The 22,454-nt window shown below is 45.6% G+C and overlaps 1 protein-coding gene across 2 annotated transcripts; it reads right to left on the bottom strand.

The window, feature by feature from the left end:
- Positions 1-467: 467 nt before the first annotated feature.
- EIF5B (eukaryotic translation initiation factor 5B) lies at positions 468-21,587 on the bottom strand. Of its 2 annotated transcripts, none has more exons than XM_078863324.1 (24): positions 21,444-21,587; positions 17,344-17,472; positions 16,855-16,942; positions 15,748-16,507; positions 15,096-15,340; positions 14,535-14,685; positions 13,907-14,026; positions 13,688-13,762; positions 13,378-13,464; positions 12,494-12,750; positions 12,242-12,349; positions 11,969-12,079; positions 11,479-11,546; positions 10,875-11,016; positions 10,263-10,394; positions 9,280-9,462; positions 8,009-8,170; positions 7,035-7,166; positions 6,127-6,258; positions 5,636-5,712; positions 4,459-4,623; positions 3,456-3,594; positions 3,181-3,342; positions 468-2,729 (listed from the first exon to the last, which is right to left on the bottom strand). In XM_078863324.1, exons 1-24 carry the CDS (start codon positions 21,476-21,478, stop codon positions 2,622-2,624), a joined length of 3,768 nt encoding a protein of 1,255 aa, XP_078719450.1. In that variant the 5' UTR covers positions 21,479-21,587; the 3' UTR covers positions 468-2,621. The 2 variants fall into 2 exon arrangements, with proteins under 2 accessions (XP_078719450.1, XP_078719449.1); XM_078863323.1 differs by lacking the exon at positions 21,444-21,587 and adding an exon at positions 18,617-18,755.
- Positions 21,588-22,454: the final 867 nt, after the last annotated feature.

Below are 22,454 nucleotides of genomic sequence, written 5' to 3' on the forward strand. Positions count from 1 at the left end.
AGCTCTTGTCTGGAGTGTCACGTTAAAGCCAATAAAAAGTGGACAGAGCTCTCTGCAGGTTTACAAGTACACACACTATCTATAAATGAATGAGATTATCGGTGTGCTATGTTGCTGAATAATTAAAGTGCCTGCAACGGTGTATTTTCCACAGTATTACCACCACAAACGGACATTCAGCACTTTCATTGTTTGCGACATCTCAGTGTTGTTTTTTTTGCACTGCCATAGAAATAAAATATTTTTGTACTGAACCTTGTAAGCCTGCTGGTTCATTCTTGTACACAGCAGAAACTTACTCCACCGTTTTGAAGATCCGTGTTTTTCACTTGCACGAAGCAACCCACGTTATCCAGTGGTTGTCCTACCAATAAAGTCGCCCCCACCGGGGGAATGCAGAATTTCCAAGGATGGTTGAGAACCCTGAAGAGGAGATAATCAGTGTCCCAAGCATATTTAAGCAGAATACCTCTTTAATGTTTTTTGACCTCACCAGGCAAATGGTGAGCGATTGTGTTGCACACGCGTTTATGGTCAGCAGTAAAACACGTCCTCGGTTCTGTTTCAGGCTCCCTGCCAAAAGCCATCCTCTCCCAGTATCTATAATTCAGTTTGTACTCCCCTTTATTAACACTCGTGATTTCACAACGTGCAATTCAGCCGTTGGAAATGAGCTATCATCTCCCGACACCAGTTGACAGCCGTCTGCTGCAAGATGCATTGTTCGGGCGAGCGATGGGTGGGTATTTTTCGATTGGTCACTGAGCTTCGTGTGGGATTCTGGTGTAATTTTCAGCAGTGGCGGTTGACATGCCGTTCTTGTGACTTCCACTTGCTTACATCTGTACAAGACTGACCCACTTCCTTAAAAAGCAGAAAGTTACCAAGATGGCAAATACATAAGCACGATCTTTTATTTAAGAATGTATTCTCTTTTGGCAAAAAGGAATGGTAATCCAGGGACTGAGCAGAACCCAGATATGTTACTTTCAAGCCCAAAGGTTAAGAAGAATGCCACCTGACAATGGCATTATACACGGTGTTCCGATCTTCGTGACCCACCAATCAGTCTCTCCACCTGATACCAATTTTCTCCATTCAAATACAAAACTCCTCAGATACTGCAACGTGTCCGATGATTTTGTAAACGTGTCTCACGTGATGAAAGTGAGCGCCAACTGGATATCATTTATGCAGGCGTGATCTTGTGTTTAGATTTAGAGGGGGGCAGTTTTCAAGTCAGATTGGGGGTGGGCGGAGGCGTTTGCATTAATCTATTTAGTGCATTACACTACGAACCCGATCACAAATTCGATTCCCTGCCATTTCTAAGATAAGTAGCAAGCGATATCCGAACGGGTCCTGCCACCTCCCTTACCATCACCCCCCACCCCCCTCCGATGATCGATATGGCATGTGAAGGCTTTATAAATCGAGTAGTGAATTAAGAGTGTGGCTGAAAAGAATTATTTTAATTTGAACCCGTTACTCCTCTACATCGCGTGGGATGCGTTTGCCAATCGTAGCGCATGCGCCGACTTTGCATTTCAATGGAGAAGATCGATAAATGTGGAAATGTAGACATCGCGGGCCAAATGCAGCGGTGTTTTGGAAACTGCAGCGTAATGCATAGTTCCAAGGTGCATTGTCGCTGAAGCTCATCTTCGTGGTAGAATGTGCATGGGCTTCTGCTGGCGGTGACTGCTCCAGGCAGGACGATGGCGCTGTCTTACCAGGGAATAACAACAGGCGGCGGTGGTGCCTCAGGGACACCGCCAACGCGTTTTACTTTACAGCAGGGCAGACAGCAGCGTCTTTCGGAAATCTCCCGTGAAGGATCAAGGCAAAGTGCACCACAGCATCAGAATTCCTTTTTCCCCACAGTGCACGGCAGGGAACACTGGAGCAGAGGGGACATGCCCGCACACATGCAATCGCTTGATGGAATCGCCTGTTCAGAAGGAAAAATTCTATCTCGCAGGCTCGCCGCTGTATTGCGGACGCGACAGGGCGCTCGCGCTGGCGGCAGTTGCCACCGGATGACGGAGACTATGGCGACGATGTTAAACCAGACATGTTAGCGTCTAACACGCCCCTTAACCGTGTACGCAAGCAGCTGCGCACATCAACTTTGTATACAAAGTTTGAGAAATGTTGGATTTCATTATAAAATCGGCAGCAAAATCGAAATTTAGAAAAATGCAAATTACCCTTTTTTCAACGGTGTGCCCAGTTACAAAGCAAGCCAAAATGCTTTCGCACAATTTTTGTATCTTTTGCTTTTTATTCTTTTGAAATTAAATAAACAGATTGACGTTGCAAACAAATGCAGCAAACTACTGTGGGGGCAACCTTGGAGGGGCAACCTTGGAGAGACAACCAATCTGCCCTAAAAATCCAATACCTACCTACATGTGATCAATTTTTATCGAATCCTTCGGGCATCACCAAAGCAACCTTGCGCAAAAGCTCTCACAAGTCGCACACCCTTCATCTCCGTGGCCGGGGGAGGGAGGGTGCGGCGCTCCGTGTCCTTCGAACGACGACGAACACGGACAAAGTTTCCGGGTGGATTTTCTTTGACGTGTCGTGCTGACGCCACCTCGATCTTACGGGTGTCCTCATAAGATCTCGAAGGTCTTTTTGAGTTCCACAATGAGCTGCCAGTCTGTCTTGGACATCTCATCCCGGAACCAATCTTTGAGCGCGTCGATGGATGCTCGGCTGATCTGCAACGCGGAAGAGAAAAGAGGCCATCGATCAGGGTACTGTACATCAACCAAATATTTGTTAAGCATTGCACAATACACTCACCGATGCTTAAAAATAATCGCACTATTTGGCATTTCAATGATCCAATTACTTACAGCCCTTTGACCACTCCTAGCTGAAGGAGGTCTGCATGCTGTGTAATTCACGGGGATTTTTGTTACCATTCCTCAACATGCTGGTTAGTGTGGATTGGTGAAGCATGGGGGGGGAGAGGCAGGACCGGTTTAGATATCATTCGCCACTGATAACAGCTGTGGCTGGGAATCCAATTTGGATTGCTCGGGTTATAGCATGGTGCGCTAATCACTGCGCCACTGTTCCCCGCCTCCTGAGATTCTATCCATGCTTTTATTGCAAGGACACGTGCCGCACTGAGAATAAACCGTCTGCCGTCCGTGCGCCGTTCACCTTGCTCACGAGGAAGTCCGAGGCCTCAAAGTGGCGACCGAACATCTTGGGGGCCTCCCCTGGCACGGGCTCAATCTTGATGCACACCTCTTGGCCCTTGCGAGCCACATCAACTGCCTTGTGGTTGATTTCCAGGCTCGTCACCACTCCCACATCCACAAACTGCGATGCATGAGCACACACACACGCGCCGTTAAGAGGGATCTGTGTAAGCAGCAAGCGATTTCACGCGGTCCTACTCTCCTGCTTTGTGTCTGTATAGCGGCCGTACTCACCCCCTTGGAGGGGACGCATATGGGGGTGCCGTTCTTGAGAATGCCGGCCTCTATATTGACTCCGCACACGATGGGGTCGCGGCTGTTGAAGATGAACTGCGGCAGGATGCGCAGCTTGCACGGGAACACCGCTATGTGCCTGCGGCAGCCCCACACGAACAGACAGACGGCGTTATTAGACGAGTCACTCTCGCTTCAACAAGGACAATGAATGACATGCAGTTCTTAGTTTAACAGACACCGCAGCCAGGACTGGACGACAGTAAATTAGGGCACTGTAACGATTCATTAAATACAAATTCTGAAACTGACAATTCACGCATAGCATCGTGTGTGCGTGCGTATACCAACAATCAATTATATTAATATTTTTCTGTTGCGCGTCGTCACTTTAAGATGTTCTTTGTTCATGTTTTTGTTTGTTGCGGTTGCACCAGAGTCAAGAGCCGCATGGTTCACAGGGCTGCACCTAATTAAATGAAAACTGAATCGAGACTAGGAGTCAATTATAATTACAATTTCATTAGCACTGTAAGCTGAAACTACAATTGCGTTTGCGATTGTAATGCTTTACTAATTACACAATTGCAAGTGTAATTGACTTCAGGTGTGCCTGAATCGTAACAATCATTACACCCCTGTGAAATGGTCATAAAAAACACACACACAACTTCAACTGCTTTGCTTTGCATTAGCCAAGAGCAATTCACCAATAACAACAAATTGCCCCCAGGACCTAAAACAACCAAATATTTGTTAAACATTCCAGTGGGCTTTGCCTGGTAGGATGGGGATGGTTGAGTTGTATTTGCATGCTTTTGGGTGATTTGTTTCCCTTTCCTGTACTTTGCACTCCTCATCGTGTTTTTGTTCTGTTTGTTGTTGAAACGTTCTCACCCCGTGCCCCGACTGTAAGTCTGTGATAAAGAGCTTTATAGCTCATCGGATTCCTCCAGTGTAAATAAACATTCAGATTCTGAATGAGCCGAGGGCTCGGCCGTACCTGAACTCTTCCTGCTTGCGCCGCTTGAGGTCGGCTCGGTACTTGGTGAAAGCGTCGAAGAGGTGGTAGATGATGTCGGCGCTGAAGATCTTCACTCCCAGGCTTTCGGCCATGTCCTGGGCCTCGCGTTCCACCTTCACGTCGAACGCCAGGATGACGGCATACCTGCACCACGCCGACAGCAGCCACGATGGCAATGACAACCGGAACGGCAACGCATGTCGCAGCAAGAGCAATCGACGTTGCAGCAATGTCACCATCAACCCTATGGGGGAGCTGCAGTACTTTGTCATTTTATTCAGCTTTGTGAATCCATTTTAGTGGATAAAAGCATTGTGATGCTATGTCAATCATGTGGGTTGAGCATATTTAATCACACCATACGAAAGAGGATCACACAAATCTGTGTGGGTTGGTGAAGGGTGCGGACAGCCGAGGACCAGATTAGGTATGTCACCACTGATGTTAGCGATGGCTGGGAATCAAACTCAGGTGACATGTTCAGAGTGCAGTATGCCGACTGCTGCACCCTTAACCATTTGTGCATGCAAAGAGTAACTTTTTTGATTGATATCGAAAAGTTATTTGAGACTTCTGTGAACGTTACTGGAAGGCTGGGTCAATAACAAATCATAAACACGAAGCTAAAATAACCTTAGAAAGGTACACCCAAAAAACAAAGAGCTCTTATCTTGTAGCTTGATAATTGGGCAGATTTCTGGACTGTCCAAACACAACTTTGAATTATGATGATGTTGGCCATTATAGAACCCCAGCAACATCTCTGTGACAATCCAATATATTTTATTCAGCCAATGCAGCTATAATCAAACTCTGTGCCTCGCCATAACTTTTAATCTCTCTTGTCTTATGAAGAAAGTTGCAAGCCCATGTGAGATAGCCAGGGTTTCACAACCAAACTACGAAATAAAATCCAATTATTTTTGGGTTGCATATTTCCCTTAAGTAATCCTGGCCAAAGTTGCGTTGACTGCTCGAACTTTATAGCAGAAACTATCACCAATGATGTCAGTTGATACCAGTTGCACAGAACTGCAGGATCGAGCCACACTTCTTGTTCTTCTTTCGTACGGCTGATGTAGATGCAGAACAACAACCACAATATCACATTCAGGTGGTCACGGCAGGCAAGCGCGTCAGGAGTCGCCGCACTTACTGGCTGTCATGTTCCAGCATGATGGATGCTTTCATGATGTCTCGCTTATGAACCGGGCCAATGTTAATTCCGGAGTACTGTCAAAAAAGAGAAGATATTTGTAAAAATAAACATTTAAGTACACAAAAAATCGAAACACCACAATTTAGAGTTTATTGTGAGAATGTGCTAAACATCGCTATCACACATCAGCAATGGGTATTCCATATGCATGTGGTGGTAAGGCTTTTACACTTTCTTTCCAGTTGTAGTTTTATATTTCTTGTACTTTTTATTAACTGTAAAACACTTGCGATAAAACTTCCCGTGAAATTAACTAATATATCCCAATATAGCAATAACAACAAATGTATATATTTTTTTAAATAAAAGAACTATCCACTCTCGCTCTGAACATATCAAGGCCCCGGGTTGACAGGCTCACAACGGCACAGCTTTAGTTTCATATTTTTCTGCAGCGTGCCGAGTGGTAGAAATCGTGCGGGACTCACGGGGATGATGGACGTGCGCAGAAACTCCAGCAGCGCCTCCAGCGAGCCCAGCGTGGACGCCTGCACGTAAACGCCGCGCTCCTCCAGCTTGATGGCGCTCAGCGTCTGCTTCAGCTCATTCTCCATCTCGTCCTACGGTGCAGAGGGGACAGAGGCATCACGCACAGCTGTTACAGTTTACCGTGTTCCCATCAAATTCACTCCACTCATGGCGAAGACTCGGTCTGCCAGGCTGTTTCATCTCACCCACCCTGGGTTGAACTGTTACACTGCAGGTCGCTACAACACAAACTCACCCACTCACCACACCCACTCACCTCACTGCAGGCTTTTGAATTCCCTGCCATCTCGTTTCTTTTACCAAGCTCTTATAACAACCCATTGGGGCATGTGCTGCTATAGGAAGCAACTACGAAGGCTGGCACAGATCACGGGGACGTGGGTGAACACCATATCGAACCGCCTTTGTCTCCCCAGTGCTGCTATTTAACACTTCGCACCCAGTACTCATTTAAGCCTGAGTCTACCTAGGAGCGGCCGAGGACCGGTTCAAATATTTGCCACTGCTATTATTGGCCATGAGCGGGAATCGAGTTTGAGTCGCTGGGTTCGTAGTGCAGCAGTACGCTCACCACTACGCTACCGCTCCACACACAAAGACACAACAACAACACAACACACGCCATTCACCACTGAGTGGCGGTGACGTCACCACAATGCCTGTGCCAGGCCAGGTGCACTTTGAGGCCATGTGAAGTGTCGAAGGATCGCTGACAAGGTCACGGGACAGACCCAAGTGGTTGACTGACTGAGATGACTGGCGGATGCACCAGCTGTGCACCCTACTGTGCTAACACAAAGACACAAAGACACACACACACACGGCCTCAAACAAAGAAGACACGCACCCGGAGCACGGGGACCTCGTCGTCGTGACATGCCACCAGCAGCGGCAGCCCAGCGAGCGCCTTCTCCAGGTCCTTGGCGATGATCTTCACACCCTGCGCCGCCACCACCTCCTTGAACTTCTCGTATTGATTCTGCATAGACGATTGCACAGCGTGTATTGATATAGCCTTGATGGGTATAACATGTGACTGTTATTAACGCTTTACAGTTAAGGCTGAAACCGTTGATGCATTATCTGCCCGTCTGCCTATATGTAGGGAGGTCAGATAACTCTCAAAGGTGATCCAATATAAACAAAGCTGTAATATCAAGTTATGTTGCTAATTGACTTGCCCGACTGAAAACCAGCCAAATTAATCAAAGGGTTGCCTAAAATTAGCAACACAAACCAGCGCAAAAAAAAACTATTTTGCAAATATATATAAAACACGTTTTGTCCCAACAGCTACTGTCCTGTCAGTTAAATATTTCCGGAGATAAAATGCATGTTAGCAATTGGTAAGGAATCCATGCATGTCAAAATAAAGAAACCTCTGTAAAAAAGGGGGAGAACATACAAACTCTACACAAAGGCACCCAAGGCAGGAATCGAACCCAGGACCTTAAAACTCACCTATTCGTACAGGCCTTCCTCGTCACTAAAATAAAAAAAAACAATTTTGTTGTCCCATTGGATTACTCTGCAATTATTTTTCACTTTTATCATAGTTCTTCATTTTATTGTAAGTTCAAGAGTAGTGATTGACATTGTTATTATCATATTTCTACTTTGCTTATATTGTATCTATTCTTGTGAGTGTAATTGTATTTCTATGTATAGTGCTTTGGGATACTTAAATATGAAAAGGCGCTTTATGAAGAGATTATTGTGATCAACTTCCTGCTGCGAGGCACAAGTGTCACCACACTGCTGTCCCCCTGCTGTCCAGGATGAGTGCAACATCAGATCGGTCGAATGACATGCGGCGCTCACTTTTACGCGGAGTTCCTTGAGTGGCTGCGGCATGAGCAAACCCCGGATCTGCGTCACGATGGGGCCTTCCACCCCTGCCAGCACAATGGTCTCTCCCTCGCGAAGTATTCCATTGGTGAGCACCACATCAATGGTCGTGCCCAACCCAGGGAGAGACTTCACCTGCACAGCGAGAGGGGGGAGGGCAAAGGGACTATAAGTCACATGGAATGATCTCCCAGACACGCCAATGTATGCACCAGTCAACTAATTTATAATCTTTAATTAAAACACAATTGTACAAAATGTGTAACTGTGATAGCTACAGTACATTCAATATGAAAAGTGTGCACACCATAAAATAGTTTATGTAATTATTTATGTGGTTGACCGAGTGTGAGATTTATTCTATAAGTCACATTTTAAATGTGTGTGTGTATACGTGTCATTCCGGGTTTACTATGCATGTGTCAATTGACACGCTTGCAAATGAGACATTCCATCTCAAGGGATTTTTCCACGTGTTATATTTTAATGCATAAAATAAAACATAAAAGCCACCATGGTCAATTAATGACAGTTCTGTGTTTAAATCCAGCTGTGTTTGTGTGGAGAGGCCTACAGACAGCATTCTTGTGTGAAGCTATTCAATACATCTCAGGCCTTATCTATTGTCATTTGTTTACATACAATAAATGTATAATTTTAACATCACCATCAACACTATAAACTGTATTTATAACCAGGCAAGCTCACCTGCCTCTTAGCTAGAATGTATTTGTGAGTAAGAGACCAAAGTACAGAAGTGACACTAGAAATAACATCAACTGAGGCACTCCTGCAACTTCAAAAACTATCTCTTCGAAATTAAACTGCAAACTTATTTCTGACAGCCAAGCTACACGTACGGTATTTACAATAGATTTGTTTGGGTCCCATCTCACTGAAATGAGCGACACCAGAATAGACAGTGAACAATACACGTGTAGTTTCTTAATGCAATTCCAAACATGCATCTCTCAGAGCTTGTGTGTTCCATTTTCTTTGTCAATGTCCAATTTTCTGATCCATATGCCATTACAGGTAACACGCATGAATACATTTTTTTTTTATTCAGGCACATTGGTAAAAAGAGGAACACATGAATTCCAGAACGTTACAAAGTCAGAGGCGTATACATATGGTTTCTCACGAGCTGCTTGAGGATGCTAGCCCACCAATGGGTGGGAAAGGGAGGTGCCCTGAGCATCAAGTTCAGCACTGGGGGAAGGAAGGGGAGGGGGGGGGCTCACCTCCATGACTTGTGCCGAGAGCTCAGGCGAGTAGGCCACCCGCTTGGCGAGCAGCGTCTGCGTGAGCTCCACGACGAGGGCGATGAGGTTGCCCATGCCGTCGCCCGTGTGGGCCGACGTGGGCACCATCGACAGGTACGTGCGCGTGTCCTTGTTCTCGTAGAACAGCGCCGCATTCAGGCCCTGCCCGCAGGACAACGCGGACGCAAGGGGAAACGAACCGCGAGTCGCTAAACACGCGTCGCTGACTGGGTGACTTTGCACGGGTGAGATTTCCCACGTACGGCCGGATGGATTGGGATGGATAAGTCAATGCAAGTGGCTTCAGTTGATGTGTGGTGGAATGCTCCAATTAATTTTCGTAGCTCACAGTGGTTCTCCATGTGCTACATGCAGGAATACAACACGAGTAGACATGTGAATTATGTTATTTATCCATAAAGCATCAATGAGTCGCTATACTCATTTTCAGGAAGGTTGCATTTGGCCAATTTTTATTTTCAAGTGTTTTGCATTTGGGAGGAAACTTATTAATCACAGCAAGGCCACACACATTCCAGTGGATAACAAATAAAACTACACCGATGAGAAGGGCTCGCAATCCACTTTCTGCACTGCCAGCTCCCTGAGCCATTTCACAGCCATGTGAGGGAGGGCGTTAATAAAAAAAATCCATTCACATATCATTTCCTCCAAAGTGATGGTAAGAAGAAAACATTCAGCCAATGTGATAACCACAACAAATAAACATATAAATTCAAATGCTAGTGTGTGCTATCCTCCCGCAACAAAGATTTGAAAACTTTTTTTTTCATGTTTTTTTAATGTTTTTTTTTAAAATGTTTTACCTACGTGACTTTATCGAAAAAACCTAAGAATATGAATCCTTGCAGTCACGAAAGCTTCAAATCTAGAAACATCAAGTGAACAGAGCGTCTCAACGTGCGGCCTCGCGCGTCGCGAACTATCCGGCCGCTGCTCACCTGCTCGGCAAACTGCGCGATGATGGACTTGACGCGCACATCAAATTCATCTTTAGTGTTCTTCTTCTGCTTCTTGATGGTGAAGACAACGTCGGAGTCTGGCCCACGTTTCCAGTCGTACAGCCGGTCGATCTGCACACACACACAGCAGTGGCAACAGCAACACAAAAACAAACCACACACGTGAAGCCACGAAACCAAGACTTTGGATATTAACAAGTATAATAATTATTTTTTCTGCCTTTGTCAACCCACAGGATTCAGTGTAGTAGTGTAACAACTGAGACAACACTGCCCTGCATTGAGAAGTTAATTACATGAAAAAATATGAATAATAATCTTTACATCAGCAGTTTTACAGCACAAGCGAAACAGAGGCCCTAAAACGCGAACAAATACTCGTCAATCAACAGTACAGCATTTAAGGTTACGCATCAATTTCTAATTGACAGGCAAGGACCTACTGAAACACAAAATCATATATAAGATAGACAAGAATAAAAAAGTAAATAACAAGTTAAATCTATTGTTTATTTCTTCTACCAGCATTTATGCCTATCTCCGGCCCTGCTGAGCGAGCCCAACAGCTAAATGTCCCACACCCCAATGCACCTTGTTGAGGGCCACAATGAACGGACACTTCTTGGTCTTGAGTAGGTTGATGGACTCGATGGTCTGTGGCTCCAGGCCGTGCATGACGTCCACCACGAGGATGGCGATGTCGCACAGAGAGCTCCCACGGTTGCGCAGGTTGCTGAATTGTCACGGGCGCCACCACAACACACGGTACAGTGCAGACCAATGTCATTCCACTGCTGGATGAGTGGTTGTTTAATAATACTTGATTCAGCTAGGTTGGCGATGTTAGCCTTGGCCTTGGAATACAACTCAGGTTGGTGGGTTTCACAGCGCAGTGCGCAGCAGAACAGCGCGTAGCAACCACTCCATAGCCACTGCACACACAATGCAATTTGCAACACAGCACAGATAGCACAATGCGTGATATAGGGGAAAATGTGAGCACAATACGTCTTTTACTCTTAGCACCATCAGTTATGATCTATCAATATATTTACATCAGGTTTTATCAATGTTGAATGACATGCGAGGAAAAAAATTCGGAAAGCCACAAAGATTATGTGCAAAAATGTCCACCACAAAGTTTTCATGATAAATGCTGTAGCTGGTCAGCACCATGTTGAGCACAAGAAGTTACCTGAATGACTCGTGACCAGGTGTGTCGATGATGAGCATGCCAGGCAGCTTGATGGCATCCCGGTCAAACTGAGACAGCGAGAGAAAGGGAGAGAGATGGCCAACACACAAATACGAAAATCTCATCAGTTAACCAATTCACAGTTGTCCACCGTTTAAGGTGCTAGATGCAGAATCTAACTTTATTTCAGGTGGCAGGAGGGCCAAACTGAACTAAACAGCTGCTTGACAAGGACGACCAGCCAAAACAATCGGCAGGGACGACAGTTACAGGACATTGCAAGTTGGAAGTGTGCAAACTCCTATGGAGCAAAAACAAACATTATTTGCATGAAACAAGCCAAACCAATACAGTGCTTAAAAACAAATTAAAAAGTTTCACAAATTCCTACCACAGATGTATGGACATAACAAAGCTTAGTTACAGCATCCACAATTATGGCATAGGTAATCTTGCAGCATGGCCTTAAAACATGCAACAGAGCCCTCACTTCTTTGATCATCTTGGTCTGCTCCTTGATGGCATCGAGCGGCACGTTGGTAGCTCCGATCTGCTGCGTGATGCCACCCGCCTCCCCATCCTGCACGTGCGTGTGCCGTAGCTGAGCTCCGACAGGCGTGACAAGACAACACAAATACATGAGCGCACCTCCACCACCTAGAACGTGTCAATCCCTACACTCTTACAACTCAGCAGAAGAAATCTCAGATATATCCGGCAACCACAGTCAGTTGTCGGCAAAGCACAGCTCTGCGGTTGGTACCTTGTCGAGGATTTTGGTTTTGCCCGTGTCTACGTGACCCAGCACGCAAATCACCGGTGCTCGCAGCCTATCCAATGTCACTTGGGTCAAGTTGTCTGCTCGACGTTTCTAAAAAAGAACATCGTAAATGCATTTGGTGAACATTAGCAAAAACGGAGACATCTATTCATGCCAATCCACGTGCCACACGCATCATTCATGCACGTAAAAAAAGTCGTATAGAAGCATGCGCTGTGGTCGCACAGCACCGACCTCTATCCTCTTCTTCGCGTTGTCGTAAATCTTTTGCTCCTTCGTCCTGTCGTCGGTGTCCGACTCGGACTCCGACTCGGACTCGCTCTCGTCGTCATCATCTTCATCGTCGTCGTCGTCGTCCTTGCTGTCGTCGGCGCTGTCTACTTCGCTGCCGCTCTCCGTCTCCCTCTCTGCTGCCTCCTCGGGATGCCCGTCCACCGCCGATTCGCCGCCTTTCACCTCGATGTGCACCTTCTCCGGTGGTCGTGGGCCGTCTGGACAAGGCGACATGATGCACGTCACATGGATTCCTGGTACAGACAGCTTCCTTTACGATTAAAAGATGTGTACACGTACAGACATTTTTTAATCAAAGGCTGGATGAGGGCCTCCCCATGCTGTGCGGCTGATCGTGTTTATTTGCACCACGCTTGAACCACGCTGATCGGGGCAGTTTTATGAAGGTGGGAAGCAAAGACATAGGAACAATATATGTTGGTCGTATAGCCATCTGCTGCCCACAACACAGCAGCCTATAACATCTGCGATGCAAAGTCATCACCAGCACTATCCAGGCTCAACCTTAAGCTTCCAAGATCTCACAAGATTGGGGACATTTTAGGCAATTTGGTCATAGACACAAACAGCAACATATTACACTATTTAAATATTACAACCTACTTTTATTCACGATTTGTATTTTTATTTATTTTTGAGCTCTTTGTCCATCTGGGTAGTCACAAGTCAGATGTTTATAACCCGAGCAAAGTCCGTTGATCTATACAGCTCTTTTTCAAGGGACGACTCATCATAGCACGTTGGTTTGCAGCACAAACACAAGGAACTGAGAGCCAACCATCACACCAAATTATTTCGGAGTCGCGGACACTGACTGCACTTACCTTCAGGTTCGTCTTTCGTATCGTTCGCCATCATCTCCCAGTCATCAAGCTCATCGTCCTGCTCTTCCGGTACGACCTCTTCCGTTGCTGTGAACAAGGGGTCATCCACCGCCCATTATTTTACGTACGTAACCAGCAACTTCAATAAAACAGATCCAAAGATTTGGTCTTGGGGGAGAATGGCTTCTCGCAGCTTTTCATTTTTGAGGTGGACAGAAAGAGAACTGTAGATTTAGGTAATTAACGATGTGAAGGCAAGGTTTGCTTGTGAGACTGAGTTCCCCAGCTTTGTCCATTGTATGATCCGCACCTGTTGGTTCTTCTACAGGCGACTCCACAGGTGCTTCTTCAACGGGAGTCGAAGCTTCATCAACTTCCATCACTTCTGCAATCCAAAATCGAAAACGTCAATGGGTGGAATCACAACTGACGACATTCAAAAATGTATTTCCCCACCACCAGCAAATTAAAAAGCAGTGTAAGAAACAGTGATGAGCGTCGATGAGAGTGCTTGGGGCTCAGTTGGCACCTGTTACTGCCGTGCCATCGGCTGCCTTGCTGTCCTGCGCCAGCTGCTTCTGCTTCTTGCGCCGGTCATCATACACCGGCCGCTTCTTCAGCCCAGCTTCCTTCGACGGAATCTCAAATCCTGACACAGGCGAATCCACGGGGCCAGAAATATTAATCATCACCGGCACTCTAGGTCAGTACGCTCCATTTCATCCAAACACATGCACACAATGGCAATCTTTTACGAATTACATTGTAGGTTCTCTTCAATACCCACTTTTACAGCCAACACCGTGTTGTGGCAAATTCCCTGAAGAAGTTACCAGGAGGCAAGAATATAATCATCAATTTTAAGCAAATCGGATTAGCAGTGGGCATGTAATTAAGTGGGAGTCAGAAGTCAATTAAATAATCGATTACTTCATTAATCTTGTGAATTCAGTTATTCTGGCGGTTGCAGGGTACAGGTGAACCAATTACATACAGCAAAACATATCAAATGTATCAGTTCTTAAGTGTACTATTATTATGAATGTACGAATCCATTTTAGCTGATGAATCGATGCAACATTAAATTTGTATCCAGCCACCAAATAAATATTTCCCACATTTCCTCCATTCCTCTTTCACACGACAGCTGCGGGTACCTTGCTCCTGGATGGCCTTCAGCATGGCCTCAGCACGTGCCTTGTCCTGCTTCTGCTTGTTGGACATGAGCTTCCCCTCCTGCTTCAGACGCTCCTTCCGCTCCTTCTCCTTCTGTTTTTTCCTTTCTTTTTTCTCTGCCTCCAGCCGTTCCTACATCCAGGGTGCAATGACCCAGACGCCAACGAACGGGGCACACGAGCAACCACCACCACGGTCGCCATGTTAGCCAGGCACAAGCGTGCATCCACAACGACCGGATTTGCTTGTCCTCGCTGGATGTTTAGTGTCAACATGCCAAGTGCTGAGCAAGGGTGGAGGGAGAAGGGGGGGGAGGTGTCAAGCTTGCTATAAACATTAACAGCTACCTCAATCAGCTAATTTAGTCAACAAATTCAGAAAATAAAATGCAACAGGAACAGTAATCAATTCAGTTACCGGTATATCAATTGCTTGCATGGAACAGAGGTTTCCAAAAGATATCTCCCACTGCTCATCAAAGGTAAACTCGGGGAAACATCCACTGTGGTCTACTGTGCCCCATGAGAGACGTGGAAGCCCACCTGCTCCAGGCATAGCGCCTCCGCCTCTTCCAGGCGTCGAATGCGCTCCTCCTCCTCGCGCTGGGCCCGCTCCTGCTCTTCGCGGCGCTGCTGCAGCACCTCCTGCATGGCCTTCACCGTCGCCTTGCTGATTCCCTTTTTCTTCTCCGGCTTCTCCTCGCCGGCGCCCTTCTCACCCGTCTTCTTTTTCTTGTCCTTTTTCTTCTTTTTCCCAGCACCATCATCCTCCTCCTCCTCGGCTGCCACTGAAGGAGAGCAAAAGGTGATGGAAGGGGCATTGAGCAAGGACACATTTAACATAAGATGAAAATGTATAAACGGCTTCCTTTGCTTTTGAAGCACCCATAAACTAGATACGAGTTAATTTGTCATGGTAAACGAAGCTGAACCAGGCATGGTGCCGCACCCTGTAACCCAACGCTCTGCAAGGGTTATTGAATCACGTAAATCTAGACATTCTTTACAACGTAACTGGCCAATATCGCAAGACTACTGAAAACGATTATTGACAGCGAGGCTTTATTTGATAAACTGCAATTATCACACAAATGTGATAATTCATAAATACTATAACTTCAACTTGCATTATTATATATTTAGCTCGATTAAAGAAACATGGCACAACAATAACAAAGTAATTCAAATAACAAACCTTCAGCATCAGCAGTTTCAGCTGCTGCTTTCGGCTCCTTGCTCTCTGGCGCTTTGGCAGGTGCTGCGGTGGCCTGGTCCTCCACCTTCTCCCCCCCCTCATTCGGTTTGGCCTGATCTTTCTTGAGCTTAATCTTCAGTTTCTCCTCTTCACGTTTTTTTCGTTCACGCTCCTTTTTCTCTGCTCGTTTTTGGGCAGCGGTCTTGACAGTCCTCTCTCCCTCCTCTACAACTTCATCATCACTCTCAGCCTTCACCTCCTTTGGCTTTTTCTTTTTCCCCTTCTTTGATATTCCTTCATCTTCCTCTTCTGAGTCCCCTTCACTCAGCTCCACCATGTCCTTTTGGGGCTGAATGGGCTCTTTTCCTCCAGGTTCCTCCTTGCTCGCAGTAGGTTTAATCGCACCTTTTTTCTTCTTACCCGCTGCATGTTCCTCTTGGTCCGAATCCACATCTTTCACAGAATCGGCACTAGGCTTATTTATTTGATCCTGCTCCTCATCAGATTCATCGCTGCCTTTTCGTTGTTGCTGTTTCCCCTTCTTTCCTTTCTTCTTGCCAACAGCAGGCAGCAGTTCCTCTTCAGACTCCTCATTCACTTCCTGCTTTTGTTTTCCCTTTTTCTTTCCCTTCTTCCCAGCCGTCGTTGCATCATCCTCCGGAGTGATCACTTCTTCCTCAGGTTTTTTCCCTGCTTTCTGCTGCTTGCCTTTGGCTCCCTTTTCCTGCTTGGAAGCACCTTGGCTCTCATCATCGCTCTCCTAAAACCATTAGGAGCACATTCATTGGCAGCATTACATGTAGGCCAATGCAATGTAACTTCCAGTTACAGATTAATTGATAATTAATAAAGACAATATTTTACGATGACACAAATGAGCAAAAATAGATACAATGTGAGAACATGTCATATTTATAATGAGAATTAGTTTTTCCAAGACAAAATGTTCCAATTACAACATCAGCAACCATCAAATCACTGGATTTGAACCCAGGATTGACAGCATTACAATTTCACTGCTTTAAAACAGCAATCACACTCTGTACCACCTGGCAACGCAATATATTTAAGGCTAAAATATTATACTAAAAAAACAAGTTCTCATACCCTTGTTGCAACAGGCTTGGCCACCTCCTTCTTTACAGCTTCACTATCCAGAGACAACTCCTCCAGCTCTTTCAAGATGTCATCCTCACTGTAAAACACACACACACCCTAGTCAACCATGTGTGACATGTAACTATACACTATGATTGAGCTAAGCCTTTCATTGCGGACAATGGGAAAAAAGTATGCTCCACATTCAAATATGAGAGTGGTACAAAAAAGTTCCAAAGCTAATACATAAATAATGAACAGAGACCACTGATGTTACTGATACATATGGCTCACGTTGGGTTTACTCAAACAGCCAGGCCAGTAAAACAATTGTTACAGCATGGCTTAAGAAATAAGTTTAGCGATCAATGGAATCAGCTGATTGGCACTATGATTGCAATGCAGAAAGGGTAGTTTTACACTGTACAGCCTATGTGTTTTGTACAGGCAAGTGGCCCGTGGGTTTGGGGTACAGGTGAGTGGCAATGGACTTGGCACCAGAATTCATTTTTTTGTTTCTTCCGCTTGCCCTTCTTCTCGCCACCTCCCTTGGCAGCCGGAGCTGAGCCAGCCGCTTCAATCTCCTCCGCCAGCGCATCAATGTCCACGTCGTCGGCATTGCCACCGCTGAACACAAGGGGTTAAACATGGGGTACAGGGACACACGTGAGTTGTACAACTATTCGTGTAGGCGTTTCAAGAAAATGTGCAAACACTGCCCTTGTGTCACTGTGATGGTTTAGAAAGTGGTCAAAAGCTCAGACATTCTAACAATTTTGTCACTCTGCTAATTTACAATAATGTATGTGCCCGGACAATTATTACAATTTACATATCTGAGTGATGATATGTTTACATCTCTCTTGACCCGTTTGATATTTAAAAATCGTCAAAGACAAGGCTTCGATTCTGCATGTCTTAGCAAAATATGCATTTACTTTCACTTGGTTTATCATTGGAATCAAGGGAATGTACTCCCTATTTCCACATTTCCACAAATATAGCCCCGTTCCCATTCACTCCATCCCAAACGCATTTATTGGAGAGGCGAAACATTTACAGTATACTGCATGTCCTCATTTTAATAAAAAAAGATCTTCGTTTATTGTCTAAATCTGTTATCCAACCCCTTTTTACTCAAATAAACACTTATTTGTCTATGTATACACAATGAAATGGACTGGCGTAATTCATTTTTACTTTACATTTAAACACTTCCTTAACCTGCTGAAATAAAACACCTTAAAGCACAGCTGACATTGGTTTACATGACAAAGATAACATAAAACATGTGACGCAAACGGCCACAAGCAAAAAAAACCTCCCAATATTAGCATATTCTCCAGTCTGTAACTAAATCCATAGTTCACGTACCAAAGAGAAGCATCTACAATGCCCTTAGACCCATATGGCTTAAAAGCCCACGCATTGCACATTACATGAGCACGCCCATTATGCTGTACAAACAACACAAAAACACCTCTCACTGTACCCAAATCACTAACACCTTTAATTTTGTGACCAATTAAGCTCAATTAAATCACCCACTAGCTTAACAATATAAAACACCGTCTCCTTTAATAACGCCACACGTCGCACCGCGGCCTATATCGTCGCAGAGCCTAGAGTATGGCCGGCCGCCCTCCACCTTTTACGGCATCCCCGCTAGTCGAGACCGGTCCCCCGCGTCCTTCGTCTTCGGGCTCGCGGCCACCCCGGGGTGTTGCGGACAACCAACAGGGCGAGCCGTGCCCGTCGTGGGTACACTCACTCGTCGTTCTGCTTCCCTTTCAGCTTCTTGCCCATGTCGGAGAGCCCCGGGAGTTTAACACGAATGTCGGAATGGCGCGATCACGGTCGGAGTGGGGTTCGTAAACTCGACGATTGCCTCCCCCCCCCCAGCCCTTGCGTCATTCGCGCCTAGTGGTTGATGGTGGTGGTGGTGTGTGTGATCGATCGCCGATACTCTATCGATAATTATCGGACGGTTGGTTATCTCAAAGCAATCACTGGTTCACGGGTACTGCGAGTAAGTTAACGGTGGCGTTGGTATAGGATCGCCTGTGATGGAATCGCCCGGAATGCAACAGATCTCGAATGCCAATCAGGCTGGAGGCTGGACAGTGATTGGAGTGATCACCATGCTTCAAAGGTGTTATAGGCTGCTGCGGGGCTGTGTGGTGGGCTGCAGAGAGCACTGCAGCAAATGCCATTATTGTACTGCACTACTATGCCCTCCCACACCCTCCCCAACCAACGACCACACGACACCGCCTTCACCAACCTGCACTGACCAGCACGGTGAAGTATGGTCAAACAACTCCCATGACCAGCAAGGTGAAGTATGGTCAAACAACTCCCATGACCAGCACGGTGAAGTATGGTCAAACAACTCCCATGACCTGCAGAGACATTGGGGGAGCCTCATCCAGAATTTGATTGACATGCACATGGTGTCAATGGGTAAGTTCACTCAGTCGAGTCAAGCCCTGCCATTCGCATGGGTGGGAAGCCCACAGACTCGTTTGAATATGAAAACAAAAATAGAGTAATTTAAAGCCCTCTGCCAAGCCACTGCTGGATGAAGGCCTCCTCACAGAAGGTCGGTCATGGGCCTTGTTTGACCATACATCACACTTATAACTACTGCGTACAACCTTCAAACAGTTAACCAGGTTGTTTGACCATACTTCACCACCCTGGTCAGAGTGCGGGTTGGTGAAACATGTGGGGGCTGGGCAGGTCATAAATCATCCGCCACTGATGATTGCCCATGGGTCGGGAATTTAACTCGGCTCAGAGCTCAGTGGGTGAGCCACTGCTCTCTATTCTAGATTTGAAGTTTTCGTGACTGCAAGAATCCATACTCTTTGGTTCTTTCGGTAAAGTCACGTAGGTGAAAAATAAAAAGCTCTCTAAATGAAGCACTGCATGCAAAAACGCACTAAAATCAGGTGATCGTTATACAACAAATTGTCCCAGGTAAGTAACGCACATATCAGTACAGTGTTACGGTAAACGGAATGCTGACCAGCCAAAAAATAACCTAGAGGCCAGGTAGGAAACGCGCATGGGACCCAACTTCAAATGCGTAAAAAATTAACCCGTAAAAACAAAGTTTTTCACTATAAATCCTTTATATGCGTGGCGGCTAGAGTCCTCTCGTCCTCTGGCTTGAGATGGCTGCCACCTATGGGTCAGATGATTGTCTGCCAGCATTAAGCAATTGGTAATTAAATATTGATTTTTTTTTTCCCTAAACAGTGTAAAATTTTGGAAAACATTTTTCACGAAAATTAATTGTCACGCACAACGAGTCTGTGTGGAAAATGTCAGCTCGATTGGATCACGGGAAGTGTGTTAAAAAACGACTGAAAGATTTGCACAGTCGTAAGCGCGCAAGCAAGCACGCAAGCAAGCAAGCGAACTTAATATAAAAGATTTAAAAAAACACAAATTCATACAGTCGTAGTTAGTTTACCACCTCACATGGTGGCTTAGAAAACCTGCCAAGACACCACCACCGCTCGTGGGCTCACTGGGGAGGACACCGCAATGAAAATAAACCCACGAGCAAGTCAACTCGGTGTGTGGTCACAGCCAGACTTGGTTTCAATGAAGTTTCAAGTTAATTTAAAGTTAATTTATTAGGTGTAGCCCTGTGAGCCATTCGGCTCTTGAATCGGGTGCAACCGCAACAAACAAAAACATGAACAAGAAAACATCTTAAAGTGAATGTGACTATGTGCAAACAGAAAATCCAAGAAAAGACGGCAAAATATTGCAGAAAAATCACCGTACACCAACACTGTGTGCAAAAATCCCAGTGGGATGCAAGTCAAACAACAACAACAACCACAAGACAACTTAGATTAAGGCCATCAGTTCCTTTGGCACATTCAGATGTTGACTTCAAGCTTTCGTGACTGCGGGAATTTTTCTATCTCCGTGACTTTACCGCAAGACCCAAATAATACAATCAGATGTATTTATCTTAATTTGAGAAACGCAAATCCTGCTTGCCTTCTAAAAACCATAAAACATTATGGCAATGACACACGCAACCACAAGCAACTCGAAATTGGGTAAAGTACAGCATTTAATGAATCAACATTCTACATACCAAATCGTAGCTATTACGGCATAATAACACCCCTCAATCACGATGCTTGGCTCAAATTTAAATGTGTGTATTTTTTGCATTGTATGACATTGTGGGCACACGAACAACACACTATCCCACAGAGCACATAGGACGCGTTAAGAGCACAGGGGACAAATACCCCCTTTGTGTTACATACGTGGCACATGCGACACACTCAGAGGTTACACAATGGGGTACACACGGCACGCATAACATTACGTGAGAACATAAGAGACAATGGGTGCGTAGGATACACAAGAAACATCGTAAACATTGCTTGTACAAGGGGCCTACACCATCCCTCGCAGCCTCACCACCCTCGCTCGACCTCACGCCGCCGGCCTCGGGCCACCCTGCCCGGCGGAGCGACTATCCGAGCGGCGTGTCCATCTCGTACCAGCAGCAGCAGCTCCCCCCCCAACACTCGACCTCCCTCACGCCTCTCGTTACTTACGCCTCGTTCTGCTTGCCCTTCTGCTTCTTGCCCATGCCTCTGAGCCAAACGCGTAGTGATGAAGGCGAAAGGGACGTCGGGAGAGCGAACACGTGTCTGCCTGCAACATGAAGAACCTCTGCGGACTGGTGGTGGCCACGTGTGCGTACCCATCAGCACGAATGTTAACGCCTCCGAGTCGATAGATGTCGCTGTGTAGACATTCTAAAGTCAGACATTGTCGCGGGACAACTTGCCCCCGTTGTTCGCACTTCAATAACAGCCCGACGAGCAACGCGCCAAGCTAATTGTGAAATTATTGTAATTAACAAAGTGAATTTTTGATTTCAAGCTTTCGTGACTGCAGGGATTCATATTCTTGGTTCTTTCGGTAAAGTCACGTAGAAGGGAAATAATAAAATAAAATAAATATCAAACTATAAAAATTCTCACGACGTTTCGACTGCAACACAAGCAATCATCATCAGATGTGAAATCCACAGCAAGAAAATTTTGAAATTTTGAAATGTGTTTTAATGCGATTTGAAGCATGTTTTTTGGGGGGAGGGGGGCAGAGCTTTGTGACGTCATATTTGAGGGGGGTCTGACTTTGTGACGACGGGGGGGGGGGGTCAAAAATCGTCCAAAATCGCGTGGCGTCATTTATGGACGGCCCCTAAAACCTGCCAGGTGTTTTTGTTTACATCAATGAAGTGAAAACCATTGACTCGTGATGAGCCAGGTGCCTTTGAAAAAAAGGCTACCGCCTCTGGTTATTATATTTAGCGTATAAAGTTCACTTTATATTCTTGGTTCTTTCGGTAAAGTCACGTAGAAGGGAAATAATGAAATAAAATAACATAAATATAAAATAAAATTATCACGTTTCGACTGCAACACAAGCAATCATCATCAGGTGTGAAATCCACAGCAAGAAATTTTTGAAATTTTAAAATTTTTCAAATTTCTGGCGTGACATGACTTGATGTGAGCGCATCACTTTCCACAGTCCAGTACTCGCATTAACATAAC

The sequence above is a fragment of the Lampetra fluviatilis genome, chromosome 15 (genome assembly GCF_964198595.1).
Source record: "Lampetra fluviatilis chromosome 15, kcLamFluv1.1, whole genome shotgun sequence".
In the NCBI taxonomy this organism is placed as follows: Eukaryota; Metazoa; Chordata; class Hyperoartia; order Petromyzontiformes; family Petromyzontidae; genus Lampetra; species Lampetra fluviatilis.

Coding starts and splice junctions, on each gene's coding strand:
- EIF5B (XM_078863324.1), bottom strand. CDS start 21,478: ATGGGCAAGAAGCAGAAGGGCAAGCAGAACGAGGC. Junction 9,463..10,262: donor TCGCGCAGTTTGCCGAGCAG/GTGAGCAGCGGC, acceptor TCCTGCGGGCAG/GGCCTGAATGCGGCGCTGTT. Junction 3,343..3,455: donor TATGCGTCCCCTCCAAGGGG/GTGAGTACGGCC, acceptor CATGCATCGCAG/TTTGTGGATGTGGGAGTGGT.